The 14,873-nt window shown below is 42.5% G+C and overlaps 2 protein-coding genes across 4 annotated transcripts in view; one reads left to right on the top strand and one right to left on the bottom strand.

Annotated features, from left to right (window-relative positions):
* Nucleotides 1-7,151, top strand: part of OGFOD1 (2-oxoglutarate and iron dependent oxygenase domain containing 1) — a 63,816-nt gene extending 56,665 nt beyond the window's left edge. For all 3 annotated transcript variants that reach the window (XM_081806573.1, XM_006747555.3, XM_081806574.1), the window contains 5 exons: nucleotides 844-923; nucleotides 1,213-1,526; nucleotides 5,265-5,387; nucleotides 5,866-5,924; nucleotides 6,430-7,151. In XM_081806573.1, the coding sequence (XP_081662699.1) occupies nucleotides 844-923; nucleotides 1,213-1,526; nucleotides 5,265-5,387; nucleotides 5,866-5,924; nucleotides 6,430-6,591 (738 nt within the window). In that variant the 3' untranslated portion in view covers nucleotides 6,592-7,151. The remainder of the gene's footprint in view (nucleotides 1-843; nucleotides 924-1,212; nucleotides 1,527-5,264; nucleotides 5,388-5,865; nucleotides 5,925-6,429) is intronic.
* A 5,487-nt stretch (nucleotides 7,152-12,638) lies between these two features.
* The window catches only part of BBS2 (Bardet-Biedl syndrome 2), a 20,177-nt gene continuing 17,942 nt past the window's right edge, over nucleotides 12,639-14,873 (bottom strand). The window contains exons 14-15 of the mRNA XM_081806575.1: nucleotides 13,893-14,041; nucleotides 12,639-13,096 (exon numbers count right to left, since the gene is read on the bottom strand). Of these exons, the coding sequence (XP_081662701.1) occupies nucleotides 12,990-13,096; nucleotides 13,893-14,041 (256 nt within the window). The 3' untranslated portion in view covers nucleotides 12,639-12,989. The remainder of the gene's footprint in view (nucleotides 13,097-13,892; nucleotides 14,042-14,873) is intronic.

The following is a 14,873-nucleotide window of genomic DNA, read 5'->3' as shown; positions in this document are numbered from 1 at the left end:
TAAGACCTGCCTTGTTCGTCTTGAAGAGTTGTTGTGAGGGCCAAACAAGATCATAGACACCGGTGTGGTGCTTCACAGTTGACCCTGGGTCCCATGGAAGCACAGTCCCAAGAGCTGTTCCTCCACGAGAAACATACTGCCTCTCTCTCTCTCCCCCCCTCTCCCCTTCCCTCTTGAAATTTTAAAGCTGACATTAGCATATTAAGGAGTTTGAGAAATATTACAGTAAATAAACTTTGTTTGATCCTATTTTATTAAGCTTACCTAAACCAGGCTTTGGGATCCTCTTTCCTGTTTTACAGCTGATAGGACTGCTGTTTTGAGAACACTCCTTGGGAAGCCACATTAAACAAGTACATAGAAAGCCTCTTGTGGAGCAGATTTCAATAATCAGCTTCTTGCTCTGCACTTGGCTTTCTCTATTTAGAAAGCTGATTGCATAAAGGTGAGGCCTACAGAGACTTTTAGTGTGATGACATTGACCGTTAAGCAGTTTCATTGTTTTTCCTCACATCTTATGAATTGAAGAGACCGTATTATGATCTTCATTTTATAAATGCAGGAGTCTGAGAGGTTTAGCGATCTGACATGAGACACACAACCGCTAAAGGAAATAGCCCAAATTGACACTCGGGTCTCTTGGCTAAAGCATGCTGATGATTTATCCAGTCTTTTTTCTGGCTGCACTGTATCAGGCCTGGGGACCTTGGGCAAAAGGGGCGAATGTCCACTGGCCCTTTTAGGAATCAGCCAGCATGATTCTGCAGAGCGGCTCCACCTGCAAGACCAAGGTGGGATCATAGAGAGACCCACTGACTGCTTCTTTCTTTGCTCCTTTTCCAGCCTGAGAAATTTGCAGAGGTCTGTGAGGCTTTGGAGAAAGGAGACGTGAAATGGAGCAGCCGAGGTCCCCCTAACAAAAGGTAGAGCCACGACATTTGCCTTTGCGTTCGGCAACTGCCTGTTTGCCTGGAAGGCTCACTTCCAATAATAGGACATTTGCCAGTAGTAGGACATTGGCCCTGGTGATGTTCATTCCCAGGGACATCCAGTAGCAGGCCCTGACAGAGCCTCACAGTTACAACAAGCCGTGCTTTAGTAGGCTGTGCCAGGACTTCGGGAGCAGGGTACAAAACTAATGAACAGCTTTTCTTCCATGAGTCATTGTAGAGGTATGGCTTTGATGAACAACTTGGCATCACTGCTTTCCAGGTTTTATGAGAAAGCTGAGGAGAGCAAGCTTCCCGACATTCTGAAGGACTGCATGGAATTGTTCCGCTCCGAGCCTCTGTTCTTGCTGCTCTCCAACTTCACAGGCCTGAAACTTCACTTCTTGGCCCCTTCAGAAGAAGATGAGGTGGCGAACCAAAAAGAGGGAGAAGGAGCCTCTGTGGCCGATAACCATGAAGAAGGGACGAGCCATAGGTCCCCTGGGCCAGAGAACCATCAGACAGCCTTCTGCAATAACAACCAGCAGAGCCAGGGACAGACAGACCCAGAGTCAGAGGAAAATGAAGCAAAGGAAGGTAAGCCGTTGATACCAGTTGTCCTTACTTAACCATTAAACATTCACTATTCAATTATTGATTCATCTAACAACTATTACTCGAGCATCCATGATCTGCTAGGCCTGTTTCGGGAGCTGGAGGACAGAACAAGCAAGGTCTCCGCTCTCCCAGAGTTTATGTTCTAGTGGGAGAGGACAGAGATTAAACGTGTCCACAGACCACAAGAAAACATAAGCTAATAAAAGCGGTTTGCAGAAAACTTGAACGGGTTGTGTGCTGAGGAACAACGACCGAGTGGCCTCTTAGGTGACCGGGCAACTGGAAGAAACTGTCTCAGGAGCTGCCATCTAAGCTCCGATCGTAACAAGAAGGATCTGTGGGAAGAATATTCTAGGTAGGAGGAGCAGCTCATACATTCTATTAGGCTGAAAATACACTTGAACAGTGGACAGAAATAGGACTGGCTTTGCCCCAAACTACTCTAAAACATAACATCGAAGAGAGGAAGGTGAACACAGCTTATTTCTGCCAAGGACCAATAACAGCCTAAGAAAAACCTCCTTGAATTTGGGAAAATAGGTAGAAGGAAATTATTAATAAAAGTAGAGGAAGTCTAAGGGCACCTGGCTGGCTCAGACGGAAGAGCATGTGACTCTTGATCTTAGGGTCGTGAATTTGAGCCCCACATTGGGCGTGGAGATTAGTAAGAAAAAATAAATAGGCTTAAAAAAAAAAGTAGAGGAAGTCTTTAATTATCTACAGACAAGATCAAACAGAGAAAAATATAGGAAATTTAAGAGGTGAGGCTTCTGTGGAAATTTTGGCACCCATAAGTGAGTGGCTACCAAATGAGCGTACACGGCTCGGCACCTACTAAATCAGACGAGAAAATCTGCTGCCCGATTCCTCTCCTCAGTTGTACTCTCCCTGCTTCCACTCTGATTTTTGGAGAAGGCCCCTGTTGCAGTTAGAAGAGCAAAGACAAGGAAGGTGGATGCCCACGGACACATAGCCAGCAGTGTGACACAAGAACCACATAACGCAGATTCTGTGGCCTCGCAGACTGACCTGTCGCTTTGGTCACCACGGATTTAGAACAACCAGAGCCAGGTGGCTTTTTCTGTGCTAGTCAATACACAGGATAGCCTTTCTTTAAGATAAAGGTTGGCTTTCCTTGATAATTGATATTGGCTTCCATACCTGGGCCCTAAAAGGAATGAGGTGAAGATCAGTGGGGCCTCATGGGCTTTTTTAAAAAAGTATCTGTTGGGGTGCCTGGGTGGCTCAGTCAGTGAAGCGACTTTGGCTCAGGTCATGATCCCGGAATACCGGGATCAAGTCCCACATCAGGCTCCCTGCTCAGTAAGGAGCCTTCTTCTCCCTTTCCCCCTACTTGTGCTCTCTCACTGTCAAATAAATAAATAAAACCTTAAAAAAAAAAAAAGTGCTTACTTATCTCTATTCCTTTTTGGTTTCATTTTCATGGGAACCTGGACCTTGGAAAAAATCTATACAGGCAGCCAAAGGATGCTTTATTACTGAGCATCTACTGTATGCAAGGCCCTGGGCCAAAGCAGGTGGGAATACAGAGATAAATGTGAAAAGTAACTGTAAAGTTCGTCATCTTAAAGAAAATGGTGGGGACAAAGCCGTGAAGGAGCAGAATTTTCCTATTTTATTAAAATTAAGCTGGCATGAACTCGAATGAGAGGTTTTATAACTTCAAGATGTTAAATGTAACCCACATGGTACCAACAAAGAAAATAGCTATAGGATATACGTAGAAGAAAATGAGAAAAGAATTTAAACATTTCAATACCAAAAAATCAACTAAACACAAAAGACTGTAATGCAGGGACAAAAAAAGCTATAAGGCATTTAGAAAACAAATAGCAAAGTGACAGAATTAAGCCCCTCTTTCCTAGTAATTACCTTAAATGTAAATGACAATCAAAAGACAGAAATTGGCAGAATAGACAGGAACACAGGATTCAACTATCTGCTATCTACAAAACACTCACTCGAGATCCAGAGACACAAACAGATTGAGAATAAAAGCATGGAGAAAGATGTTCCATGCAAATAGTAACCAGAGGAGAGCAGGAGTGGCTCTACGAATATCAAACAAAGTAGACTATTTATTTATTTATTTATATTTATTTATTTATTAATTAAGGCTCCATGCCCAACGTGGGGCTCAAACTCATGGCCCTGAGATCAAGAGTTGCATGCTCTCCCGATTGAGCCAGCCAGGCACCCAAACAAAATAGATCGTAACTCAAGAAAGATTAGAAGAGACAAAGAAGGACATTCTATATTTGTAAAAATTCAGAACAGCAGGAAGATACAACAGTTACAAATCTTTATGCAACTGATGACAGACTGAAAATATATGAAGCAAAAACTGACAGAATTGAAGGAAGAAATCAGACAGTTCTACAGCAGTAGTTGGGAGAGGTCAGCGCCCGAGAGGACTTAACCCAATAAACCAGCTAGATGTAACAGGTGTAATACAGAGCATTCTACCCACCAACAGCAGCATATACATTCTTCTCAAGTGAACATGGGACATTTTCCACGACAGACGATAAGTTAGGCCACAAATTTAGTCTCAGTAGATTTTAAAAGCTAGATACCGGGGCACCTGGCTGGCTCAGTCGGTGGAGTGTGTGACTCTTGATCTTGGGTTTTAAGTTCAAGCCCTACGTTGGGTGTAGAGATTACTTAAAAATAAAATCTTTAGAAAAGTAAAAAATAAAAGATATCATACAAAGTAGCTTCTCTAACCACAACAGGATGAAGTTAAAAAGAAACAAGCGATCATCCTCCATGAAAAGACATGGAGGAACCTTAAGTGCATATTGCTGAGTGAAAGAAGCCAGTCTGAAAAGGCTACTTATTGTATGATTCCAACACTATGACATTCTGGAAAAGGCAGAACTAAGGAGAGAGTAAAATCAGTGGTTGGAAGGGATTAGGAGGAAGGAAGGGATGAATTAGGTGGAGCACAGAGCTTCTTTAGGGCATTAAAACCAATTCTGTATGATACGGTAATGATGGACACCCAACATTATGCATTGATCAAGACCCATAGAACGTATAGCACAAGGAGTGGACCCTAATGTCAACTATGGACTTTAGTCAATAATAATGTATGAGTATTGGTTTGTCAGTTGTAACAAGTGAATCACACTAAGACAAAACATTAATAATAGGAGATACAGGCAGATGGCAGGGGGAATCTATTTAAAATTATAATATGAATAAATATTATGATTATATACATATAATATATATTATATAATATATTAAAATAATTATATTTATTCATAGTATAATTTTTTATTTTGGCAGCTAAATGTATATTCCATCTAAAATTTCTTGTAAAAAAAGAAATAGAACATCAAGTCCCCCTGCCCCACCAAATAGTACATGGTACATTTCTGACAGTCACTGTAAGTAAGGCTGGTTTGGTGGAGCAGTAGGTCAGAAGGTTTATGGGAATGGTTTCCCTTTAGTGCTGGACCATTCCTACTTATTATTCCCTTGCAAACTAGCAGTTGTATCAAAGTTATTTATTTTCTTAAGCAGGCTTCACACCCAGCATGGAACCCAACACGAGGCTTGAACTCACGACCCTGAGATCGAGACCTGAGCTGAGATCAAGAGTCAGACGCTGAACTGACTGAGCCACCAAGGCACCCCTGTATCAGAGTTATTTTAAGTTTTTTCTGGCCTTCTGTTGTTTCTTCTTAGACTCAAACGTTCCCACATGCCAGGGAGAACTGAGGCATTGGAAGACTGGTCACTACACTTTGATCCATGACAACAGCAAGACTGAATTTGCCCTAGACTTACTCCTCTACTGTGGCTGTGAAGGTAAGAGGGTAGAAAGGACAACAATGAACTGTTACCTTGAGAGGGGCAGTCTCCTGGTGACCCCCTCCAGCTGACCAATTCAGAAGTGATGTGCCTTGGCCAGGATCCCAGATCATAGAAGCTTTCTGTTGGAGGGGATCTTGGGGGTCATGAACTTCAGTCTCCCAACCCAAAGGATTTATATCTGACTAAGGTATGGGGGGATGTGGACCAAACCATAATTTCCCTCCAAATAACCCCCCAGATCCACATCGTTTATGTAATTGTCCTTCCAGGTGCATTTTATATTCAATTCTTAGTTTTCATTTCTTACTCAGTGCGGATTGAATGGTAAATTCAAGCTCATAAGTCATAGAGTTGGTTACTACGGAGCTCCCAGGGCCCCCAGCTTTAAGCAGCATGGGATTGGCAATGGAAGCAGAGGATGGAACTCTTGCAGTGAAAAATTTCTGAATGCTGTTTGTTTTCCCTTTGTAAGGCTGGGAGCCAGAATATGGTGGCTTTACTTCCTACATTGCCAAAGGTGAAAATGAAGAGGTAAGTTGCATCTGACAGCAAACTGCCCTTTTTAGTTCTTGAGGAAGCTTTTATTCTTCAGAAACCCAATTTTTATGACCTTCTGCCAGTGTCTTTAGCTGATAAATCCATGATGGTCTGCCTGGCAGTGGTTCTAATTTCTAGTAGAAAGTACTTGGCAGGGAATAAAGATGCCCCAGGATAATCAGTAAGCATTGCTTCTACCCTACTGAGAAATTCCATGTAAGCTAAGAGTTACATGGTGCATTCCCATGAAATCTTTCAATATAGTAAGAAATAAATGCACTGGGTAAAATCGTTCTGGGTATGTGTTGGAATGGGGCTCACTGGAAAATGCCTTGACAGCCAGAGCAATAGCTCCTCCTAGTAAAGGATCTTTTAAAAGATTCCTATCGCCAGTCTAAGTACATGATGTGAAAACCATCTGTTCAGTGGTGAATCATTGAAGAAAAGAGTTGAGAATAAGTTCGGTGTTCTAATGTGTCATTGTATTGGCTTATTTCAGCTGCTAACAGTGAATCCAGAAAACAACTCTCTGGCACTGGTCTACAGAGACAGAGAGACTCTGAAATTTGTCAAGCATATTAACCACCGAAGCCTCGAACAAAAGAAAGCCTTCCCAAATAGAACCGGTTTCTGGGACTTCTCATTTGTCTATTATGAATGACAGGGCTGGGCAAAGCTGAAGGAAAGAGACCCTCGGGACTGGGAAGCATGCAGGAGCCACAGGTGACCTGTGTGACGGTGTCCTTAAAATCTGTGTGTGGTAGGACTCATCATCACTGTCCTCAATCTAGACCTTGAGCTTGGAGCCAGGTACTTCTCTCTTGATTAAAAAAAAAGGCTTGTCTTTTTTTTTTTTTTATTTTAACATTGAGTTTTTCATTTTCCATATGATCTTCCTTAGTGATTTTTTAAAAGTTTTTCTGTGTGGTAAAATATACACAACATCAAGTGTACCATTTTAACCATTTTTAAATGTACACACTTCAGTGACATTCAGTACATTCACATGGTTGTGCACCCATCACCTCCATCCACCTCCAGAACCTTTCCATCTTCCCGGACTGAAGCTCTGTCCCCGTGAAAGCGTAGCCCCCCTCCCCCAGCCCCTGGCAGCCCCCATTCCACTTTCTTTCTGTCTCTGTGTTCACAGAAGTGGAACAATACAATATTCGTCCTTCTGCAACTGGCTTATTTCACCGAGCATAAAATCTTCAAGGTTTATCCATGTTTCCAGTGTTTTTTTTAATACGCAAGGCCGATTCTGCCCTTCCTAATCGCACTAATTTAGAACATTGCAGAAACTTCTAGCCTCTTCTTGCTGGGCTCATGATACTTCCTCCCACTGCTTATGGCTTTGTTTCACTGACTCTCCTAGGACAGTGTAGACTTAGATGACAGTGTTCCTGCCTTGGTAAACGCGGGCCTGGCCCGAAGCACACGGCCCCCGCCTCGGGAGACTTCTGGATGGTAGAGGAGAGGGCTGCTTGTGCCCTGTGTAGTGGCTCCCGGGGCTGCTCCTTTCCATCCTGGAGTTGGGATTCTGGCCTCATGCGTCTTTCCTTTTCCTAAACACTCTAGGATTGACTATAAAATTTGTTGCCTTTTTTTCTTTAAAAGGACAAAGGCTAAAGGCCCCATCAAAATGCCAAGAGGCTGTGCACTCTGTTACATTCTTTTCCCCTGGACCATCGTGGGGGTTACATGAGAAGTACCACGTGTCCATGTGGGTGTGCCAAGTGGGCATCGGGGTCACTGCATCTTTAGCTGAAAGACGCTATTCTCATTCCATTCTTGTCTTCTCATTTCCTCTCTTTTTTACACGTATTACTAGCTGTTACCATAGCTTTTATTGGGCGTTTTATTAATCAAGAGCAAAAGCATTGGGCTTTTATCTTCGTTAATCTCGTAACACTTTGAGTATTGACTCTATTCTAAAGTTGACCTTAAATGAGAGAATGAAGTTCACTTTCTTTTAGGTTGATGGTTTTAAAATTTGTTTAATTTCGCACCCCAGTCAGTAAAAAATGTTTAGCATTTATACCCGTTATATGGATATCTGTCTAGAAATTTTTCACATGCACTAATATTCAGTATTGTTACAAAACACATCTTTTTCCCAGCTGAGATGAGAAAGAAGCACCTAGAACTAGTGTTCTAATGGTGTCTTCCCACGCCCACACGGTACTGGGCCAGTGTACATGCATACTATTTTGGAGACCACAGTTTTTTCACCATGGTATAATAACACTCACGGATTACAACTACTTTATAACCAATGGCTTACATTTCAAAGCTTGCCTTTTCTTTTCAGTTGCTACAGACTGAATGAAGGTCATCCCTACAATATGACTTTCACTCACTTGCTTTCTGGTGTGTTTTCATGATTGGGAGAGAGAGGGGTAAGGTTCTAATGAACCCGTCAGTGGCATTAACTGGAAGTGGAGGGCCCAGGAGAAAGTGCCAGGCAGGTGAGACCATCACATATGCCAAGCTGGGAAAACAGAAACTCGTGGCTCTAGGTGACACGTACGATGCCACCCAGCTTGTCCTGTTCTGGAGCGCTCCGTCTAAACCTTAGCAAACTACACAAGCGTTAAAATGTGCTTATTAGTTTCTCCTTAATCTCAGTGTGTTTACGGTCTGTCAACACGGCAGAATCTTCTATACACTATGGGAAAGGATTTCGGTGCCTAAAGGGAGAGCAAGTCCCTGAAAGCCAGACTCTGATGCTTCTGTCCGTTACATCATCTACAGCAGCTCCTCTTAGAGGACCGTGTAGCTCGCAGGTCCCTTTCCTGCACTGAAGACATCAGTGACTGAGAAGCTGTTTTTCCTAGTACTTCACTCTTCCTCTCGATCTTTAGGGCTTCAGCCAGTGTCAACAACTGTTTAGTGGCAAAAGAGAAATTAAAACATGGGCATCTTTGAAATACTTGTTTCAGGTAAGAGCTTTGGTGTTCACCTATATAATATATGGCATCTTCTCTCTTAATTCTTAACAGTGAACCTCCAATCCTTATCATTCCTTTTAGTAAAGGAAGATTTTCCCCCCCCCGGAAAGCAGCTTTGTATTTTTTCAGATTATATAAATAATACATGTTCATTGTGAAGAAGTAGAACATGGAAAAATATGAAGGAAAGGTCATCCATCTGGAATCCCACCATCCTGCGACAGCCACTGTGGTACTTTGTAATGTACTGAGACAGAGAATGTGCCTTCCAGAGACTGCTTCACCACTTCCTACAGCTGCGTAAGGTCGCCCCCCGGAGAACAAATCCCCTTTATATGTTCATAATGATGGAAATTAAGAATGTTTTCATAAAGTTATTTTGAGAGCATATTAGCATTTCTATTAAGAGGAGGAAAAATAAAATGTTTAATGAAGAACTCTATTAATAATCTAACTTCTGTCCCCCATTTTAAAGATGTGGAAAATGAAGCCTAGAAGGGAAAGAGGCTGGTTTTGAAGCTGGTTTTGAAACTGGGTTTTCTACTGCTCATTGACTGGCTCCCACACTCCACTGAATGCGGTGGTTTCTTTCCCGCAGAATACTGAAGGAAAAAAAAAAATCACTGCTTGGGCTACCTCTCCTAGACCAGTATTTCTTCAGCCAGAAGCTTTGGCTGTCGTACGTCTTCGGTACCAGTATGTACTTCCTTATATGCCACTGACACTGAGGGAGAAAATGCAAAGCCCGTTAGAAGGGTCCTTGTGACATCAGCTTTCCAGCCCTAATGAACTGAATGTTCCTGCAAAAACACACGATTTCTTTCTCTGACTGATGCAAAATCAGCCCATGTAGACAGTTCTGAAAACTACTTGGGAATCGTCCATGTGACATCATTTTAGGAAAAACAGATTTCTGTACCATACAAATAAAAAGATGAGTCAGGAGCTTCAGCATCTAGTGTGGGCAGGGGCCAGATGGGAAAGAGGCAAAATGCAAAACACCAAGCTGCAAATGGGTTCCTTACTGTACTTCAGTTTCAAAGTGAAAGCAGAGATAATTTAGTTCTGTGATCACAGGCCTCTGCACTGGCAGATTTGTAACTGCTAATTATAAACCTTGAAACCTAAATAATGTTGGAACTCATTCTTGTAAAGCACTTCTAGGGTTGCATAATTGTTGTGAAGTCCCTAGTTCTGTGATGTTGGAAGCTCCTGAGGGACTGGCTGAGGACAGGCAATTCCATGGAGAGCAGCAGGTGCTTCTCTGTGCTCGGAGCACTGGCTCAGCACCGCTGGGAGGGGAAAGCTGATTGAGGTGCAGCCCCTGTTCTCAGTAGAGGATTAACATCGATCTACACACAGAATGTAATAAGGGTTAAGGAACAGCTACGGGAGGGATCTCCTAAGGAGAGAGCATTTGAGCCAAGCCTTGATGTATGTGGATAGGAAGACAGGTGGGAAATAATAAAAACCATACTCTTTCAAAAATACTGAGTACCTGAATTTGGCAGGGGACGGGAGACTTTTTTAAAGGGATGCTCGAAAAATGACTTCAAAGCTTTCTCCCAGATCCCAGGATCCTCAAGATCAGCTTTTCAATGAAGGCTCAGTGTTCACTTAAAGCTTCAACAAAACGCAGCAACAAAATAGAGTTTAAGCTATGACTTCTTAGAAGGCCTCAGATTCTATCAGGATAGAAAAATATGGTAACAAAACAGAGAGGCAACGGATAACCAAATAGTTTTTCTCCTCCTTAAGCTGAACATGGTGACTTATAAGGGGAAAAGAGATGGTAGAAGGTTTTATGAACATTTTCATCTCATCCAGTCTTTACATGACTGGGAACAGTTGGAATAGCAGGAAGGGCCATGGCTACTTGGTTTCAAACCCACACCAAGACTCACCAAGCTGTGAGACCCTGTAGAAAACATTCTGCCTCTCTGAGCTCAGTGATAAATACCAAGAGGATCAAATTAATGTGAAAATCATCTATTTGTAACCTATAAATCAGGACTATTTGAAGATACATTCTACTGCAGGTCAACCCTTCGAGACTTGCTATGAGTATTTTTAGGTCTAAGAAGGAAGCTTTTTGGCTGAAGAATAACTGAATGACCTTTGATGAGATTATTCTGTTAGGATATGACCTGAGCCAAAGGCAGACACTTAACGACTGAGCCACCCACGTGCCCCGAATAGTGCCATACAATTTAAAACCAGCACCAACTAGAGATTTTAATCTCAAAACGTATAGGTTACACTGTAGTTATTAAAACAGAAAAAGACTCTGGGGCGCCTGGGTGGCTCAGTCGGTTAAGCGTCTGCCTTCGGCTCAGGTCATGATCTCAGGGTCCTGGGATCGAGTCCCGAGTCCGGGCTCCCTGCTCAGTGGGGGTGCCTGCTTCTCCCCCTGCTTGTGCTCTCGCACTCTCTCTCCGTCAAATAAATAAATCTTTTAAATTAATTAATTTTAAAAAAACAAAACAGAAAAAGACTCAAGAGTGGAACTCGAGTTTTGCCAGTAGCTCTGTGACTCTGGCAAGTAATTAATCCCTGTGTCTCAGTTCCCTCATCTTTGAAGCACACATAGAAGATGCTTTACTACTTCAGGGATTATGAAAAATAATACAGTATATGTGGGTGTCTTTTTTTTTTAAGGTTTTATTTTTTTATTTGACAGAGCGAGAGAGCCTAAGCAGGGGGAACAGTAGAGGGAGAGGGAGAAGCAGGCTCCCTACCAAGCAAGGAGCCCGATGCGGGGCTTGAGCCCAGGACCCTGAGATCATGACCTGAGCCGAAGGCAGACGCTTAACCATCTGAGCCACCCAGGGGCCCCTATGTGGGTGTCTTTTGAGCTTATAGGTTGAAAATGTTAAACAAAGGTATTCTAGGGCATAGTCTCATAAAAATTAGGATTCCACAAAGCTCACATTTCAGAAACAGAAGAGCTCATCCTAAATGCCTAAATGGAAGAAACTCGTAAGATTAATTTACCACAGGGGTACGGCCTGTCTTCCCCACCACTTAGGAATGCTGTTAAGAAGTGAAAACTGGCGAACGTTTTCGTCATTAAACCAGTCCTGGAATCTACCTGAAGGCAAAATTTTCACTCTTAGGGAAGGAGCTGCTAGTTGTTGGCACAGACACCAGCCTTCTCCGCCTCGCCGACACACAGCTGGTGATATTTCCTGGCCTCTCTGCAGTGAGGTGTGGGCATGTTAGCTGACAGAACGCAAGTAGGAATGATAAGGTGCTATTTCCAGATCACAGCTTTGAGAAAAGCTTTCCCTGTTCTACTGACTTGGACTTAAATCACGGCAAGGCCTTCTCACATCAGGTTCCTGGCACCATCAGGCCTTCATCGTATGCAGTGAACGTGAAAATAGTCACCCGAATCCATTTCCTGAAACTCCTTTCTCTAGAGAACTCCAAGAAAGGCTGCCCTAGAGGATGACATGGCTGCATGATCACAGGAAGCGGGGTTCCTGAATAACTATAGAGACATCCTGACATAAATGAAAAATAAATGGGTCATTATGAACTTTGAGGTCTATTAGTTTCAGTAACTAATTTACCCCCAACTAACAGATCACCTTCAACTGACTCTCCCTTAAGTGCAGACGTGTTGCTTATGCCCACGTCAGTGATAAAGGGCACACAAATCCAGTACCCATGCTTGTGTTTTCCTCCACAGCATGCAAATGGTTTCTGCAATTCTAAGACGGTGGTGACTGCAGTTAACACAAAGTGCAATTCCTAAGTTTTAATGAAAAACTTTTTAATTACAAATTCAATTACAATTTCAAGGAAGAAGATGTATCTATACATCTATATACCAATTTTACATACATACAAAAAAAACCTGGACTTTGAAGCCCTAACATTTTAAAAGTATTCCCCTCCTCTACAGGAACCTGGTATTACTCGGTAACAGGGCAACTGATTCTAAACACAGAAAGGGATGCGATGGTTGTCTGCATTTGTACCATTCACCAAGGCTACCGCCACTCTTAGCACCTGGCTTCACCAGGATGTGGTTCAAGCAAACTAGCCTCGATTTTTAGGGAAGAACGCTTTTTAGGGATTTCATTACCTATTTTTTCCTTTCCTAAGAAGAAGCTGTTCCCACCCGCATGATTCTGAACAGCGTGTTGATGTTGTTGCTTCGAATCGCATCCCGACAAGCAGTGATCACCTGGTTCTTTGGTTTTCCAACTGTGTGGGATGAAACATCAAATCAGTACAATCCGAAAGATGATTAAAAGTAAAATTATAAATCAGAGGCCAGCTTTAAAACAGCATAAAACTAGAGTAGAGAAAAGATATATGGTGGGCAAATTTAATTTATCTTACCACTCTCCAAAAAAGGTAACTCTGTGAGGAAATTTATCACAAACCAAATCTAGGGACCATCTCAAACCTAGAAATGAAGTCAGTTTTATAGAAGATCAAAGCACAGATCCACCTAACAAAGATTATTTTTTTCCCTAAAGATTTTAAGTAATCTCTATACCCAACATGGGGCTCAAACTCATGACCCTGAGATCAAGAGTTGCATGGTCTTCGTACTGAGCCAGGTGCCCAAGCAAAGATTATTTTTCTAAAAGGAGGTCAAAGCATTGACCCAAACAACAGATTTCAGGTATAAATCTCTGGCGATATTTCTGCTTCCTTTGATTTATTCTATTGCTCTTTTTCTATATTTTAAGTTGGACACTTAGCTCATTAATTTTTAGTCTCCCTTTTGAAAAAATAGGTATATTTAAGGCTTTCCCCTTGGGTATATGTCATTAGGTTTTCCTTGGAAGGTGCAGCAAGATCTAAGAAAAAGGGCTGAAAGTTTTCTTTCCCTCTGAAGTCTGCAGATTGACTAAAGCCAAACTGCGACCAAGCTGGGTATCAAAGGTATGCTGCTGTCAGCCCCAGTATGAATTCTAGAAGCTACCACTAGCTCTAAGGGTTCTCACCCCCAAATTACAGACTACTTATAATGCTACAAAAAGAGACTTGCCCCGCAGACGACCAGCTCTTTGAATGGCCTGATTTACTGCTTTGAGGTTCCCCAGGAGCTCCGTGTGGTTGTTACAGCGAATTTTGTATCCATTTAGCAAGTCTTTATTGAGGTCATACAGTTCCATGTAGCGGTTCTTCATGGTTTTCCTGTGTAATTCAACAGAAGTGTATTACCATCATTGTACCTCAATATGGCAGGCTGAGATGAAAACACCTGCAAATTTCTTACAGAAAGACAACACCAAATTTTTAACTTTGAAATGTTTGCTTTGAAACATTGAGAAGTTCCTATCAAAATATCCCATTTCGGGCGCCTGGGTGGCTCAGTTGGTTAAGCGACTGCCTTCGGCTCAGGTCATGATCCTGGAGTCCTGGGATCGAGTCCCGCATCGGGCTCCCTGCTCGGCAGGGGGTCTGCTTCTCCCTCTGACCCTCTTCCCTCTCGTGCTCCCTGTCTCTCATTCTCTCTCTCTCAAATAAATAAATAAAATCTTTAAAAAAAAAAAAGAAAAAATATCCCATTTCTTCCAGGTAAATGGAAGACAAGTGGCCTTTCTTGGTTAATTGGTCCATGGAACCGAGAATTATTAAGTGCCCACTGTGCTGGGGAGTAAGGAAAGGCAGGCAAGGCAAGAAGCTAGCTTCACAGTTTCTGATTAATATTCATTGGGCAAAAGTGACCTTATTCTTTTTTTTTAAATTTTATTATGTTATGTTAGTCACCATACAATACATCATTGGCTTTTGATGTGGTGATCCACAATCCATTGTTTTCATATAACACCCAGTGCTCCATGCAGTACGTGCCCTTCTTAATACCCATCACCGGGCTAACCCATCCCCCCTCCCCCCTCCCCTCTAAAACCCTGTTTGTTTCTCAGAGTCCATAGTCTCTCATGGTTCATCTCTCCCTCCAATTTCCCCCCTTCATTTTTCCCTTCCTTCTCCCAATGTCCTCCATGCTATTCCTTATGTTCCA

Source organism: Leptonychotes weddellii, chromosome 16 (assembly GCF_054177405.1).
Source record: "Leptonychotes weddellii isolate Sample4059 chromosome 16, ASM5417740v2, whole genome shotgun sequence".
In the NCBI taxonomy this organism is placed as follows: domain Eukaryota; kingdom Metazoa; phylum Chordata; class Mammalia; order Carnivora; family Phocidae; genus Leptonychotes; species Leptonychotes weddellii.
This window is presented reverse-complemented; position numbering and strand designations above follow the sequence as displayed.